Genomic DNA, 12864 nt, shown 5'->3' on the forward strand with positions numbered 1-12864 from the left:
TTAGTGGCGCTCCGGGGCGGTAAAAAAGGTGAGATTGTGAGCCAAGCCCTCGTAGGAGGGGGAGGACAGATAGGGGGTATAAAAACCTGTCAGACCTTGCTTCGGGGTTCCTCCATTGCTGCGGGAGGGACCCACCTTTGCAAACGTGCCCAATAAAAACTTCTGTCTACTGGACAACCGAACCCGTGTCTGTCGTTTTCTGACAATACTTTTAGAAAAGCCTTAAAAAATGAACTATTCAGAAGAGAATGTATTTAAAGTCTACGACCAGTACAACTATTACTACCATTGTTTCTGATTATAATAATTTATGAAAAGTTTTAACAGTTTTAACTATTACTGTTTTTGTTTTTCTGTTATGATCATTTTTTAAATTGTATTTTACTTTTTATTTCATTTTATTCTTTTTTTAAGAGATAATGATTGTGAAAGAGTAAAACTTGTGGTATTTGACCTCTGCATTAATTCAACTTCCAGGGAGTCTCAAAGGACTCCCCCCAATTCAGGAACTGGATTCAGCACAGCTGAGGAAGGGCTGGGCAGCCCTCCCCCAGGCCACTGACCCTTGAGTGACCATGTGAGTACACAGGGAGGACAGCCCTTTGATGGACACTGGTCAGGATTCGGCTTCAGCTCTTTTGACTTTCCTCCAAATCAGGGGCTGAACCCACTCTGTTATGGAGAGGGAGCAGATGGAGTACCGTAGTGGCAGCTCTGTCCACAGTTTCATAGGATCACCTGGCCCATGCAACACGGCCATGGCAGGACTACAACTACACACTGATCCTCAGATGATTTCAGCAACATCATTTCAGCTGGGTCTAGAGTTTCATTACAACCACTCTCTCCATTGTTCTTTCCAAGGAATGTGACCTGTGATTCTGGCCATGACTCAAGTTGTTTCAGTTAGTTCCATAGGTTCACAATGTGTTGCGAAAGAAGTTCTTCCTTTTACTGATCCTGAATTTCCCTGAATTTAGTTTCACTGCATATCCTGAACCTTCATATTGGCAGATAAAACGTCTCAGCCTATAAATCCCTATAATCCTTTGTGCTCAGTTGCTTTATGAGATTAAAAAACAACAACCTCTAATCTTTCCTTCTGGGGAAGCTATTCCAATCCCAAGTCACTTCAGTTGCTCTTTTCTGAAACTTTTGCAGCTGGACTGCGAGTGCGGAAGAGTGAAGAGAGGCAAAGTTTCCTTCCTATTTCTTAACACTTCAGGGTTACGTATTGTTCTTTACTAATCCAGAGACTCAAGAACAGTGGAGACATATATTTTGCAAATTTTGCTGGAATAAATAAACGCTATTAATACTAGACACAGGTTTTCTGTAAAAGCATTATATTCTTTCATCTTCTAAACACAAATTCTAAATATTTTACCATTCACAGAAAGGTTCCCAACTCAATGTCTAGCTGACCAGGCTATCTTTGAATGACAGAAGATCCAAAGCTGGAAAATCACCATAAATTAGTACCTTTTATAGCTGGCTTGTTGCTGACAAGTGACGAGCTTGATCAATCCCAATACTTTCCCAGTTAGAGAACATCTGAAATTCCTTAATGGAGTGCCATCTCCTTATCTCATCCACTTGAGCATTATGATGCCCTCATACAATCAATGATACAACTCAGTTCTCTACTACATGGAGTTCTGATTATCATATTTGAAAGATAATATAGTAGACTTATAAAATGCTCAGAAGGGGGCAATCAAAATTACCATCAGGCTTTAACACCTGCCCTAAAACAAAAGGCATTTGGGGCTCTTTAGCATGGAAAAAAAGACCACTGTGGGATGACATGGTCAAGCTGTAGAATACCATGCATGAAATTGAGAAAGTGAGCAGGGAGAAGGTTGTTCTTGTTGTTGTTCTCTTCAAACACCAGGTCCTGACTGGAAGGAGATTTAGAACAGACAAAAGAAAGCTTGAAATTAACCTGTGGAATTCCCTACTGGGACACGTGGTGATATCACTAACGTGAATGGCTTTCAGTGGGGATTGGCTACATCCACACGGGAATAGATCTAAGGAAGGATTATTGGTCTTGAAGACCTCTGGTTTGGAGCAGCGGGCCTTCAAAAAGTTATTGTAGCAAAACATGACAGGACAGAAATACATGTATTTCATTGGCTACTCTGAAAAATAAAATGCTGAATTAAGATGGCCTGATCCAGCAGGGCTGTTCTTAGATTCCTATTTTGTGTCTTTTCTTCATTTCATCATATCTCTATCTGAAGGTTTAGCAGAACAAATTATAGCCTTCTTTGATCAAGTTGCACTCTTTCTTTTCACACACTCACTTGCTGAACCAACCAACCAACCAATCAAACTAATCTTTATTACAATTATTGACCAGTCTAAAAATGCAAATTAAACTAAGCCAACAAAAAATTATCATGAAAAATCTGTTGTCAAAATCTTCCTAAAGTTAAGGGCATAAATAACTCATCGTTAACTTGGTTCTTGAAGAGACATTTGACGGTCTCAATAAATCACAGGACAACATTAGGAAACACTTAACAGCAGTATCTGCCAATAAAAAGGAAGCATAAAACATCAGATCTACCTCATCTCTTGGTCAAAAATGGGGTGATGTGAGTGGCTTCAGCAATAGTAACCTCACCAGAGTTAAAAGGACAGATTGGGTCTTCCATAGAGATAGGAAGACATTTCCCCTTCAAGACAGTTGAAGGTAACATATGAAGGGCAGAGAAATATTGACATTTTGCCTTTATTGCCTTATCATCTGTGTCTGGTCAGATTCACTCTGAGTCTTCCTCCAATAGTGTTCCAGGTTTCTCCTCTGACACTTCGTCTCCCACAGCTGCTCAGTAAACCAAGGTGCACCCCAGAATTGGCACACAGAGAGAAGCCACATAAGAGTAATATGATCCAAGACCTCATTCCAGGCAGCGACTAGGGCCTTGGCTGAACCACCCACCAGATCCTCAGGAAAACCCCAAGCACTCTCTGGAACTCTACCCACTGGGTCCATTGATTGTCTGGGGCGGGCCAATTGAATGGGCCCTGTCATTGCAGTCTCTCCATTGAAGGAATGGTAGAAATGTTTCTGATTCAATTGAAATAGGAGATTCTGCCTATAGTGTGCAATTCAAGCTTCGGATCTGCTGGTATTTTTGGCTATGGCCTTTATTTTCTGCTTTATTATTTTCAGTGCTTCTTTGATCTTCCTTGTTTCTAGGTGATATTTCTTGATCAGGTATTCTTTGGTCTTCTTGTTCTTCAGCTTCTTTTCTTTCATCTGTTCTAGCTTGCTTGCATCTGATTGTAGCATGCTGATCTTATTTTCCAACCTGATCTTCCATTTTGGTGGTGCACTGTTTGGCTTTTTTCTTGTTTGTTGATTCTGCATCCAAGTTATTCAGTTATAATTGCAGCCGTGCTGTACATCAGTTGGTTTGTTTCTTGCAGTGAGCTGGTGCTTATATTTGATATTACAGTATTGGCCTCTTTTAATACTTGTGCTGGCTGCTTCTTTGTAACAAGCTTCAATGCAGGCAACCTTATTCTGTTCTTTGTGTGCTGTCCTAGATGCTCAGTTATTCTTTGTTTCAATTCCTCTTGTTTTTTATTTAGAGGGCTTCATTCTTTCTGGGGAGAAGGCAGAGAAGAGGGTGCCTGATCTGGGAATGAAAATGATTCAATAGCGATGCTGGCTTCCTCTACTGCTGACTCCCCCTGGTTTGTCTCTATAGCCTGAGCTACTTCTGGCAAGACTTTGATTTCTTTGCTCTGGGTAGACCTTTGCAGTTCTTCCAATTCTACTTCCGTGAATACTTTAATCTGCATTATAAATTGACATTGATCTGCTAGCCTCTGTTCTGTTATTTCTGATTCTGGATGTTGTTCTTTCTACAACTGTACATTCTTTTCAGATATCCTCTTCTTGTTGGACTTGATTTGTAAAAGCAGATCATTATTTCTTTGTTTTCAGTCTTTGTATATTTGCAGCCCTGATCTCACCACTGGCGCTGGCTTCAGCAGCCTAGAAACCCCACCTCTGGCCTCCAGCGCCACTGCCATCCAGGGCCCGAGAGCTGCTGCATTGATCCCTTGCCAGTCCCTCACCATCTGCATAGCTTTCTACATCTTCTCGCATTGGCTCCTTGACTCCACCTCTGTTCTTTCCCTCTCTCTTTCTGTGGCCTCAGGTAGTCTTGGAAGCTTTGGTGTCTCTTGGGCTTTGCAATGGGCTAGAGAGCCAGTAAGTCCCGTGCTGGCTCCCCCCTTGATGCCAGAGGGTTCCCCCACTAGCTCAGCCAAAACCACTAAAAATATACAGAAAATAAAGACAACATCCACATCAACCTCCTCCTTAGCACACAGTCCATCCAGTCAATATTTTGCTTTCATTATTTTCCTTTGCACCCCATCAAACATCTGGGGTGGACCAGTCCAATGAATCCTACCTCCCTGTAATAGGAAGCAGGCAACTGCAGAGCAATTTAAGAGTGACAAAGAACAAACAGCAAAAGCCCCCAAATCCAAATCATGCCCTGAGACAAAAAACCGACAAAACATGGAAACCCCCCCCCCCACCATTGCTCATTAGGCTTTTAATAACTTGGGTCAAGTCCATGGTTGCCATTGTGGCCATGAATCCTAAGCTGCTTAGCCTCCAGCTTAGCCTAGGATGAGCACCAGCTACCAAAAAGACTGCTCCATTGTGTACTAGCAGCAGTTTCTGAATTGTCTTCACAGAGAACACATTGCAGTAATCAAAGCAAATACAGGAGAGTATGAGTTAGCACTGCTTGGTCTTCCCGCTCCAGACTGAGCCACACCTGGGATACCAGCCACCTCTGAGCAAAGACCACCCAAGCCAGAGCCTCCACTTGTCCATCCACCCAGGTGTCTAGAAGGATCCTATGTCATGGGCCTGCTCCTTCGGAGGAAGCACAACCCCATCAAGAGACAAAGGACCTCCATGTACAAACAGCAACTTGATTTTGCATAGATTCAACTTTAGCCCATTCCATTCAGACCCCAGCAGCCTGGGATAAGACATGAATACCATCTCCTGCATGGTCAGGGTAGCTATGGTTAGCATACTGATGGTACTATACCTCAACTGAAAGATTATCTCTTTCAGTGGATTCATGCAAATATTTAGGGATGAAAAAAATAAACCCTAACCCTGAAGAAAGCAAACCCCAAACCAATCTTTCCTCCCCACAACCACCAACTGAAATCACCCATTAAAAAAGAACAGAACCACTGTAAAACAGTGTGGTGGATTGCAGGAGAGAGCAGGAAGGAGTGGGGCATTCCAGGAAGGTCAAGGAGACAAAAGACAACACAGTACGGAGGTGGAGCACGGGAAGCATGAGAGGTTCAGGATAGCCACTCCATGGAATCTCCCAGGGGGTGTCCACCAGTTGCAGGAGTACAGATTGAGTCTGGCAAGATTCTGTCTATAAGGCGTAAGCAAATAAAGGAACTGAGCTCAACTGGACTGTTTCACTGTTGTTCTTGGGCTGGGCCTGACAAACAGTGATACCAACCCCCAACTCTCACAGGCAGTCCAGAAAGATTTCATGGTTGATGGTACTGAAACTTTCTCTTAACAGGTTAGAGACTAGTCAAGGCTGCCCTCTGGGACTGAGGTGAAACCTGTTCCTGATGGGATTCAGTTCCCCCAGGGAGAGCAGGTTCATAGTTCAGGAGTGCTATTTCACCTTCCCTCACAATTGTCACCAAATCTGTAGATGGCTGCTGTGGCAAATAATGCAACTGTGACCCTTTCCGGGCCAGTCAGACTTAGAGATGTTCATCCATGTTTTGGTGACACCTTGTCAATTACTTTAGGTGGGCCTACCCTTGAAAACTGTTCAGGTACAAAATGTGGCAGGTACTGCCAGTACAAGGTACAGGAATCATATAATGTCTGCAGAGAAAGATCTACAGTATGCTGTGCTATCAGGCACAGTTTAAGGTGCTGGCATTGACATTGCAAGCTCTGAATGACTTATGGCTTGATTATTGGAGGAATTGCCTCTCACACTATGAATTTGCCTGAGCGCACAGATCAGCCAATCAGCAGGAGAAGCCCTTTTGAATTCACTCACTAAGAAGGTGTGTGTGGCTCCCATTCTCTTACTATTTGAGAGAATGGTAAAGCACATCTCTTTTGCAATCTTTTAATTGTTCATCATTTTAATTATAATTATTTTAATTTTGGTTTAATCAAATTAATATTGCTATGTTTTATATTGTATTTTTATACTTGGAATAAAGAGAATGGCAGGATGATATTATTATTATTATTAATAATAATATTATTATTATTATTATTATTTCTTCCCTTGAAATCTGATAGTTACAGGGTACTGAATATGAACCAGTACTGGAGAGCTCAGAAAGTGTCTGTCACAAATAATCTAATTTGATGTCTATTATGAAACCTCCTAGAGTAAAATAATCTAAGATACCAGACAGTTTCGTTTTCACTGAAAGGTTTTAAAAATTAAATTGGACAAGTTTTTTGAGGCAAAATGTTTTACAGTTAACTCCTTGGTTCTCCACCTTGTTTTCCAGAATATGTAGTTCTTTAAAGTTTCCTTTAAACCATTTCTTGTCATTCCTTGGATCTGTCAGCTCATATTGAATCATTCTTGCAGCTCTTCTTGTCTTAGACTTGAAAGTATTAAAAATAAAAAGAAACATACCTCTGCTTTCAGAGCCAGAACTTCAGCTTTGCTGTTTTCCATTTTGTGGCTTGAGGTGAATCATAAACTTACTGAGCATAAACATGACACCCATCAAGCTTTGTCCTAAGCCTTCCACTCCCATGGAGATTGAGGCCCTAGAAGTGTATTTAGGAACCTGGAATGGCTTTGTTCCATTCTCCTCCAGAGAACGGCCTTACAGGATTAACTATCTCTGGAAAGAAAAGTGAAGGACTGAAAAAGAATATCTTTTTCATTCTCTCTTACTGAACTATACAGCCTAGGAATATATGCAAACAGTGCATTTGGGCAAGATAATATTTATTGGGCGATGTATTTGTGAAAAAAGACAGGAAGAGAGCAAATGTCATAACTATTTTTTAAACAAGGGAAGAATGAGGACCCAGGAAACTGCAGACATGGCGTCCTGATGTCTGTATCAGGCAAGGTCTTCCAACAGATGATCAGGCAGTGTGTTGGTGAGCACTTGGGTCGCCATGCTGCAAGTAACAGTGCTGAGTGGAGAGGAACAGTGGTCTGTCCCAGGGCCTGTTCTGTTCAACATTTTTATCAGTGATTTGAATGAGGGAGCTCACTAAATTTATTTGCAGTTGAAACAAAATTGCGGGAGTAGCTCTAGATGAAGAGAGAAATTCAGAAAGCTCTAAATGGATAAATAGTGGGCTGAAATGACTAAGATGAAATTTAACAAGGACAAATGTGAAGTTCTGCATCTGTGTAGCAAAATGAAAGGCACAATATACAAAGGGGGAATGATAGCAGTACATGTGAAAGCAAAGACATCTGGGTGTCTTTGTCAGCCACTAGTTAAGCATGATACAGCAGTGTGATGCAATATCTAAAAAGGCAGATGCTACCTTGAGGTACATTAATAAGAGGATAGGACAAATTAACAAATCTATCTCTATATCTCTATCTGTATCTGTATCTGTATTTATATAAATAATATTTATTGGTAAGTATAACAACTAGAAGTTAGGATAAAGTACAACCAAAAATATAGCAGTGCTAATAAAATCAGAAAAAAATATATAGAATAATGAATAAATGAGTGACATTGTAGAAACTAAAAATATATCCATAGAATGTTAATACAGAACTGTCTCAATCCTTTAATGTATTATTAAATCTAGTCATATACTGTAGACCATCTATTGCTCCATCTTCTCGGTTTTAGTACAATACATCATTTCAATACAATGATATTTATATACTGTACTTAGATTCTTGATATTCTATTGTTTAGGTGCATTAGAGTATTAAATGTAGATAAGAGAGAAGAAAACAGAGGGATATTCTATCAATATTAATTACAGTTTTGAATGTTAATGTTACAAGCATTATAAGAAATAACTGAAGGGATATGGTAGTCGTTTTCAAATATTGGAAGGGCTGCCCCACAGAAGAAGGAATGGGCTTATTCTCAGCCTCATTCTGGCATGCCACATTAAGCTCCCACAGCAATGGTCCATCCATGGTGGACTGGCACATCCCCTCAGGGACCTGGGAGGCATGTTTTCAAGAACTCTACAAGGATACCCTTGTTGAAAGTAGATGCGCTAGCTTACCCTATAGAAGACCTGCCAATGTGGACACCAGTTACGGTGTCATAGATCAAGAATCTTGTTGCCAGCTAAGACCAGGGAAGGCCCCAAGGGAGGACATTATCCTTCCAGAGGCCATTCAGTCCAACCTGGACTTCTGGGCCCCAGTTTACCTACATTGACACCATTGTCCTGGGGAGAAATGAGAGGAGCAAGTTCATCACTTGTTAATTACTGATTATTTTGAGAGAAAGTTTACTTTCAACATGAAAATTGCCAGGCAGGAGGAGGAAAATTTGCTGTCCTTTTTGTGAATCATTATGTCTTCAGAGCCATTATATGTCTGAGCATGGGCTGCTTTATCGTAGTTTCAATGTGAAAGTCGGTGGTCATGCAGCAAACATGATATCCTGTAGACCTCCTCCCCCCAGAGGCCATTCAGTATATATATATATATATATATATATATATATATATAGAGAGAGAGAGAGAGAGAGAGAGAGAGAGAGAGAGATTTTTTAGGCTTTAATGACTGTACCCCCCCACCACTTATGCTGGTGTGACCTTAATAAATGTTTGTTTGTTTGTTTGTTTGTTTGATTGATTGATTGATTGATTGATTGTTTCCTGGTCTGGTCTACCTGGTGGGGCTCACATTCTGTCAGTTAAATAGGTGTTGGTTTCCCAAATCTTGACTTTAAGATGGTCTCTGACCATAATTAATAAAATCTTATCTAATCCCCAATCTTGAATTATCCCATTATGTACAGGTAGTCCTTGCTTAGTGTCCACAGTTGGGACCAGCAACTCCATTGCTAAGCGCTGCAGTTGCTAAGTGGAAAATCACATGACCATGACAGACTTCCCACGTCATTTCCCATTCGGTTGTTAAGTGAGTCACCACAGTCATTAAGCAAAACATCACATAACCGTGGCCTATGATTTTATTTCCGTGTGTTGCAAGCTAGTCGCAAAGCACACAAATGGTGATCATGTTATAAGGTTTACCCTGTTCAACTCCAAAGAAACTCTTGTGACACGCAAATTCAGCAAAGAAGTTTACTAGATTGTAACGTAGGTAGGTACAGACAAAGCCAGGGTTGGCTTGGCATAACTTACATGGTGTTTTATAGTTTCCCCGTTCCCGCACTTTACCCCATTCCCCAGTTATCGATTACCCGCAGTAATCCCCCCTCGCCCAAATGGCAAGATTCAGTCCGGTGCTTTTGTCTTCTTGATTGCCGTCTATTGTTTGTGTGGTTGTTGCCTTTGTTGGGTTTTCCTGTTGCGTGTAAAGCCAGGAGTTCTCAATCACGTGCTGATCGCTGCACTTCCAGGCTGCTGCACTTCCCTTTGTCTGCAGCGCTCAAGGGAAGCTGGTGGTGATACAAAGTATCCGCTCTCGCCCGGAGTTAACCGCCGCCACCTGTTGGCAATCAGTTCGTGGTTTGAACTTCCCCTTTTCCACTGCTAGCGCCTGGGACGGTGAAATTGACTAGGTGAAACTGAGCAGCGGCATTTGCTGTGCCGTGCCCGCTGAATCTGACACATGTGACCGTGGAATGCTGAGATAGTCATAAATGCAAGGATTGGTCACAAAGCTATTTTTTTTACACTATCATAATATTGAATGGTCACTAAATGAGGCAGTCAGTAAGCGAGGACTACCTGTTTATCATTTGACTGGTACTAAATTTCGATTGGCTTCATGTATTATACATTCTTCTACCTGGGCTATTTTGGAATGCTAACACATTTGGAATGCTAACACGCCTTTAGTTAATTGTATTGTCTGAGGTTCAAAATTAATACAGAGATATATCTCCTGTCACTATTACATTAATTCAAAATTTGTGGTATACAATTTCAGGATAATTGCATTTTCAACCTTTTTCTCATGCTAAATTGATGCTGGGTGTAATCCAGACTGTAAAACTGATTTGACAAGATTTTAATAATCTTGTTCTATGTACATTTTGGATGGATGTTGGGATTTTTACTTAGATCAATTATTGGATGATTTTCATTATTTCCTATGTTACAGGATAAATATCATTTGCCTGTTGCCACCCACTGGTAGTATTTACAACTATAACATTCTCTCAGTTTAGATATTTTCAACTTCAAAGATACTTAAATTGTTGTAAGTGATCACAGCATTTTATGACAATTAGTATTTATAAATATTTGTTATTTGTATGCAAATTTTAAAAACTGAATGGAACAAGATGTTAGAAATCCCTATTTTATTTAAACAATGGGAACTTGTCTTTAATATCTATACTGAAAATTTCAGTAGAGCTTAAACTGCAACTTATTCACAAAAATAATTTTTCAGAAAGAAAGAAAGCAGCACCAAGTTTTCTAGAAGCAGAAACAGCCCTTGACAACCTGCACTGGCCATTTCAATGGGTAGCACCGAATAGAATAAATCCTGGAGAAGAGTTCAGAGCTGAGTTCGAAGTACACACGGTGTCAACGGCAAAGATTATGGCTGAATCGGTGAAGGAACAAGGAAAGGATACTCCCTTTTCATTTGTCACTGCTTTAGAAAGACTGGTTTGAGGTGACACACAAACACCTGGCCTTAAAGCCGTGGAGAGGAACACGAGCTTAAACATTAGGCAGATGATGTAATAAAGGTGCTGGCCTAGAAGCCAAGAGACAGTGAGCTCTAGGCTCCCCTTCCCCATGAAATCCAGCTGGATGACTTTGGGCCAGTCCCTCTCTCAGCCCAAGCCACCTCACAGGGTGGTGGTTGTGGGGAAAATAGGAGGCAGGAGTATTAGGTATGTTTGTCGCCTTGAGTTGGCCAAATATTTTAAAAAAGGGATAAAATATAATAATTACTACTACTACTATCACAGAATTACAAGGGACAATAAGACACGTGATGGAAATGATCCACAACTTTGGAGAATTCTTCAAATACAAAATCAACAGATATACACTCACTAGTCAATAAAATGGATGAGCTACTCATTTTAAATCAGAATAACTCTGACTTCTCAAATGCTGCAGCCCTTTGCTTCACTGAAACATGGCTTAATCGCTTAATGGAGGATAGATCTCTACAACTTTTGGGCTTTCATCTTTACAGAGGAGATCGAATTACAGAGTCATTGGGCAAACAAAGGGGAGGTGGAATTTGTTTCTACGTTAATATTTGCTGGTGTAAAGATGTTAAAATCCTACATAAATCTTGCAGCATGCATTTAGAGACTTTAGTTATTAACTGCAAGCCATATTATGCTCCACGTGAACTCTCCTCATTCATCCTGGTTGGAGTTTATATACCTCTTGCTTCCTCAAATAGTGCAATACAGACTTTAGCAGACCAGATAGTTGGCATAAAACAGAAATATCCGGACTCTTTACTTATTGTTGTAGGAGACTTTAACAGCACTAATCTTACTTATGAGTTGCCTCATACAACATGTCAGTTGTCCTACTAGAGGCAAGAATACATTGGATCGTTGTTACACTACATTAAAAGGAGCCTGCCGCTCTATACCCCATGCAGCAATTGGATTGTCTGATCATCGTATGATCCATCTCATTCCCACCTACAGGCAGAGACTTAAAACTGCAAAGCCTGTGATTAAACCGGTGAAGATACAGTCTGATAATGCTAAGTTAAACCTACAGGCCTGCTTAGAGTGCACAGTCTGGAATGTTTTTGAGGCTGTCTCGGCAGATCTGGATGAGTATACTGATGCTGTGACATCATACATTAGCTTTTGTGAGGGCATGTGTGTGCCCACCAAAAACATACGTAAATATAATAACAATAAACCGTGGTTCACAGCAAAGCTCAAACAGCTGCGTCATGACAAGGAGGAGACCTATAGGAATAGGGACGGGATTATGTATAATCGGACTAGAAATGTACTTATGAGATTGATTAAGGCGGCAAAGAGAAATTACTCAGAAAAGGTGAAAAATCAACTTTCGGCAAATGACCCTGCAACTATGTGGAAAAGCCTGAAGAACATCATCGGCCCCAACAACCCACCTCTCTTGACTGAAGAGAGCCGTCAATTGGCAGACAACCTCAATACATTTTACTGCAGGTTTGAGAAGGAACAACTGCTATCTGCTGCTACCAATTGTATTTCAGATACATCATTAGCATCAAACATCTCTACACCTATTCCCAATTCCCTAGGTCCCTTACCACTAGTGATCCTAAAAAAAGAAGTGCGAGGTCTATTTCAAAAACAAAAGATTGGAAAAGCTCCAGGCCCAGATGGTGTGACCGCCTCCTGTCTGAAAGCTTGTGCAGAACAACTGGCCCCCATTTTCACATATATTTTTAATAAATCACTGGAGATGTGTTATGTCCCTTCTTGCTTTAGAAGCTCTACAATCATTCCAGTTCCTAAGAAATCCTCCATCAGCGAGCTGAACAACTACAGACCTGTTGCACTGACATCTGTAGTTATGAAGATCTTTGAGAGGTTAGTGCTGGCTCACCTGAAAGCCATCCTGGATCCCCTGTTAGATCCATTGCAGTTTGCTTATCGAGGAAATAGGTCAGTGGATGATGCTGTTAATATGGCCTTACACTATATTCTGCAACACCTTGGATTTCCGGAGTC

General features: G+C 40.8%; 1 protein-coding gene across 1 annotated transcript in view; it reads left to right on the forward strand.

Moving 5' to 3' along the window:
- LOC148216940 (uncharacterized) overlaps positions 1–11718 on the forward strand; it is a 589705-nt gene extending 577987 nt beyond the window's left edge. The window contains exon 5 of the mRNA XM_088153359.1: positions 11207–11718. Within this exon, the coding sequence (XP_088009485.1) occupies positions 11207–11718 (512 nt within the window). The remainder of the gene's footprint in view (positions 1–11206) is intronic.
- Positions 11719–12864: the final 1146 nt, after the last annotated feature.

Source organism: Python bivittatus, unplaced genomic scaffold (genome assembly GCF_059951505.1).
Source record: "Python bivittatus isolate LINGU-HERP-01145 unplaced genomic scaffold, Pbiv_v1 ctg000040_np1212, whole genome shotgun sequence".
NCBI lineage: Eukaryota > Metazoa > Chordata > Lepidosauria > Squamata > Pythonidae > Python > Python bivittatus.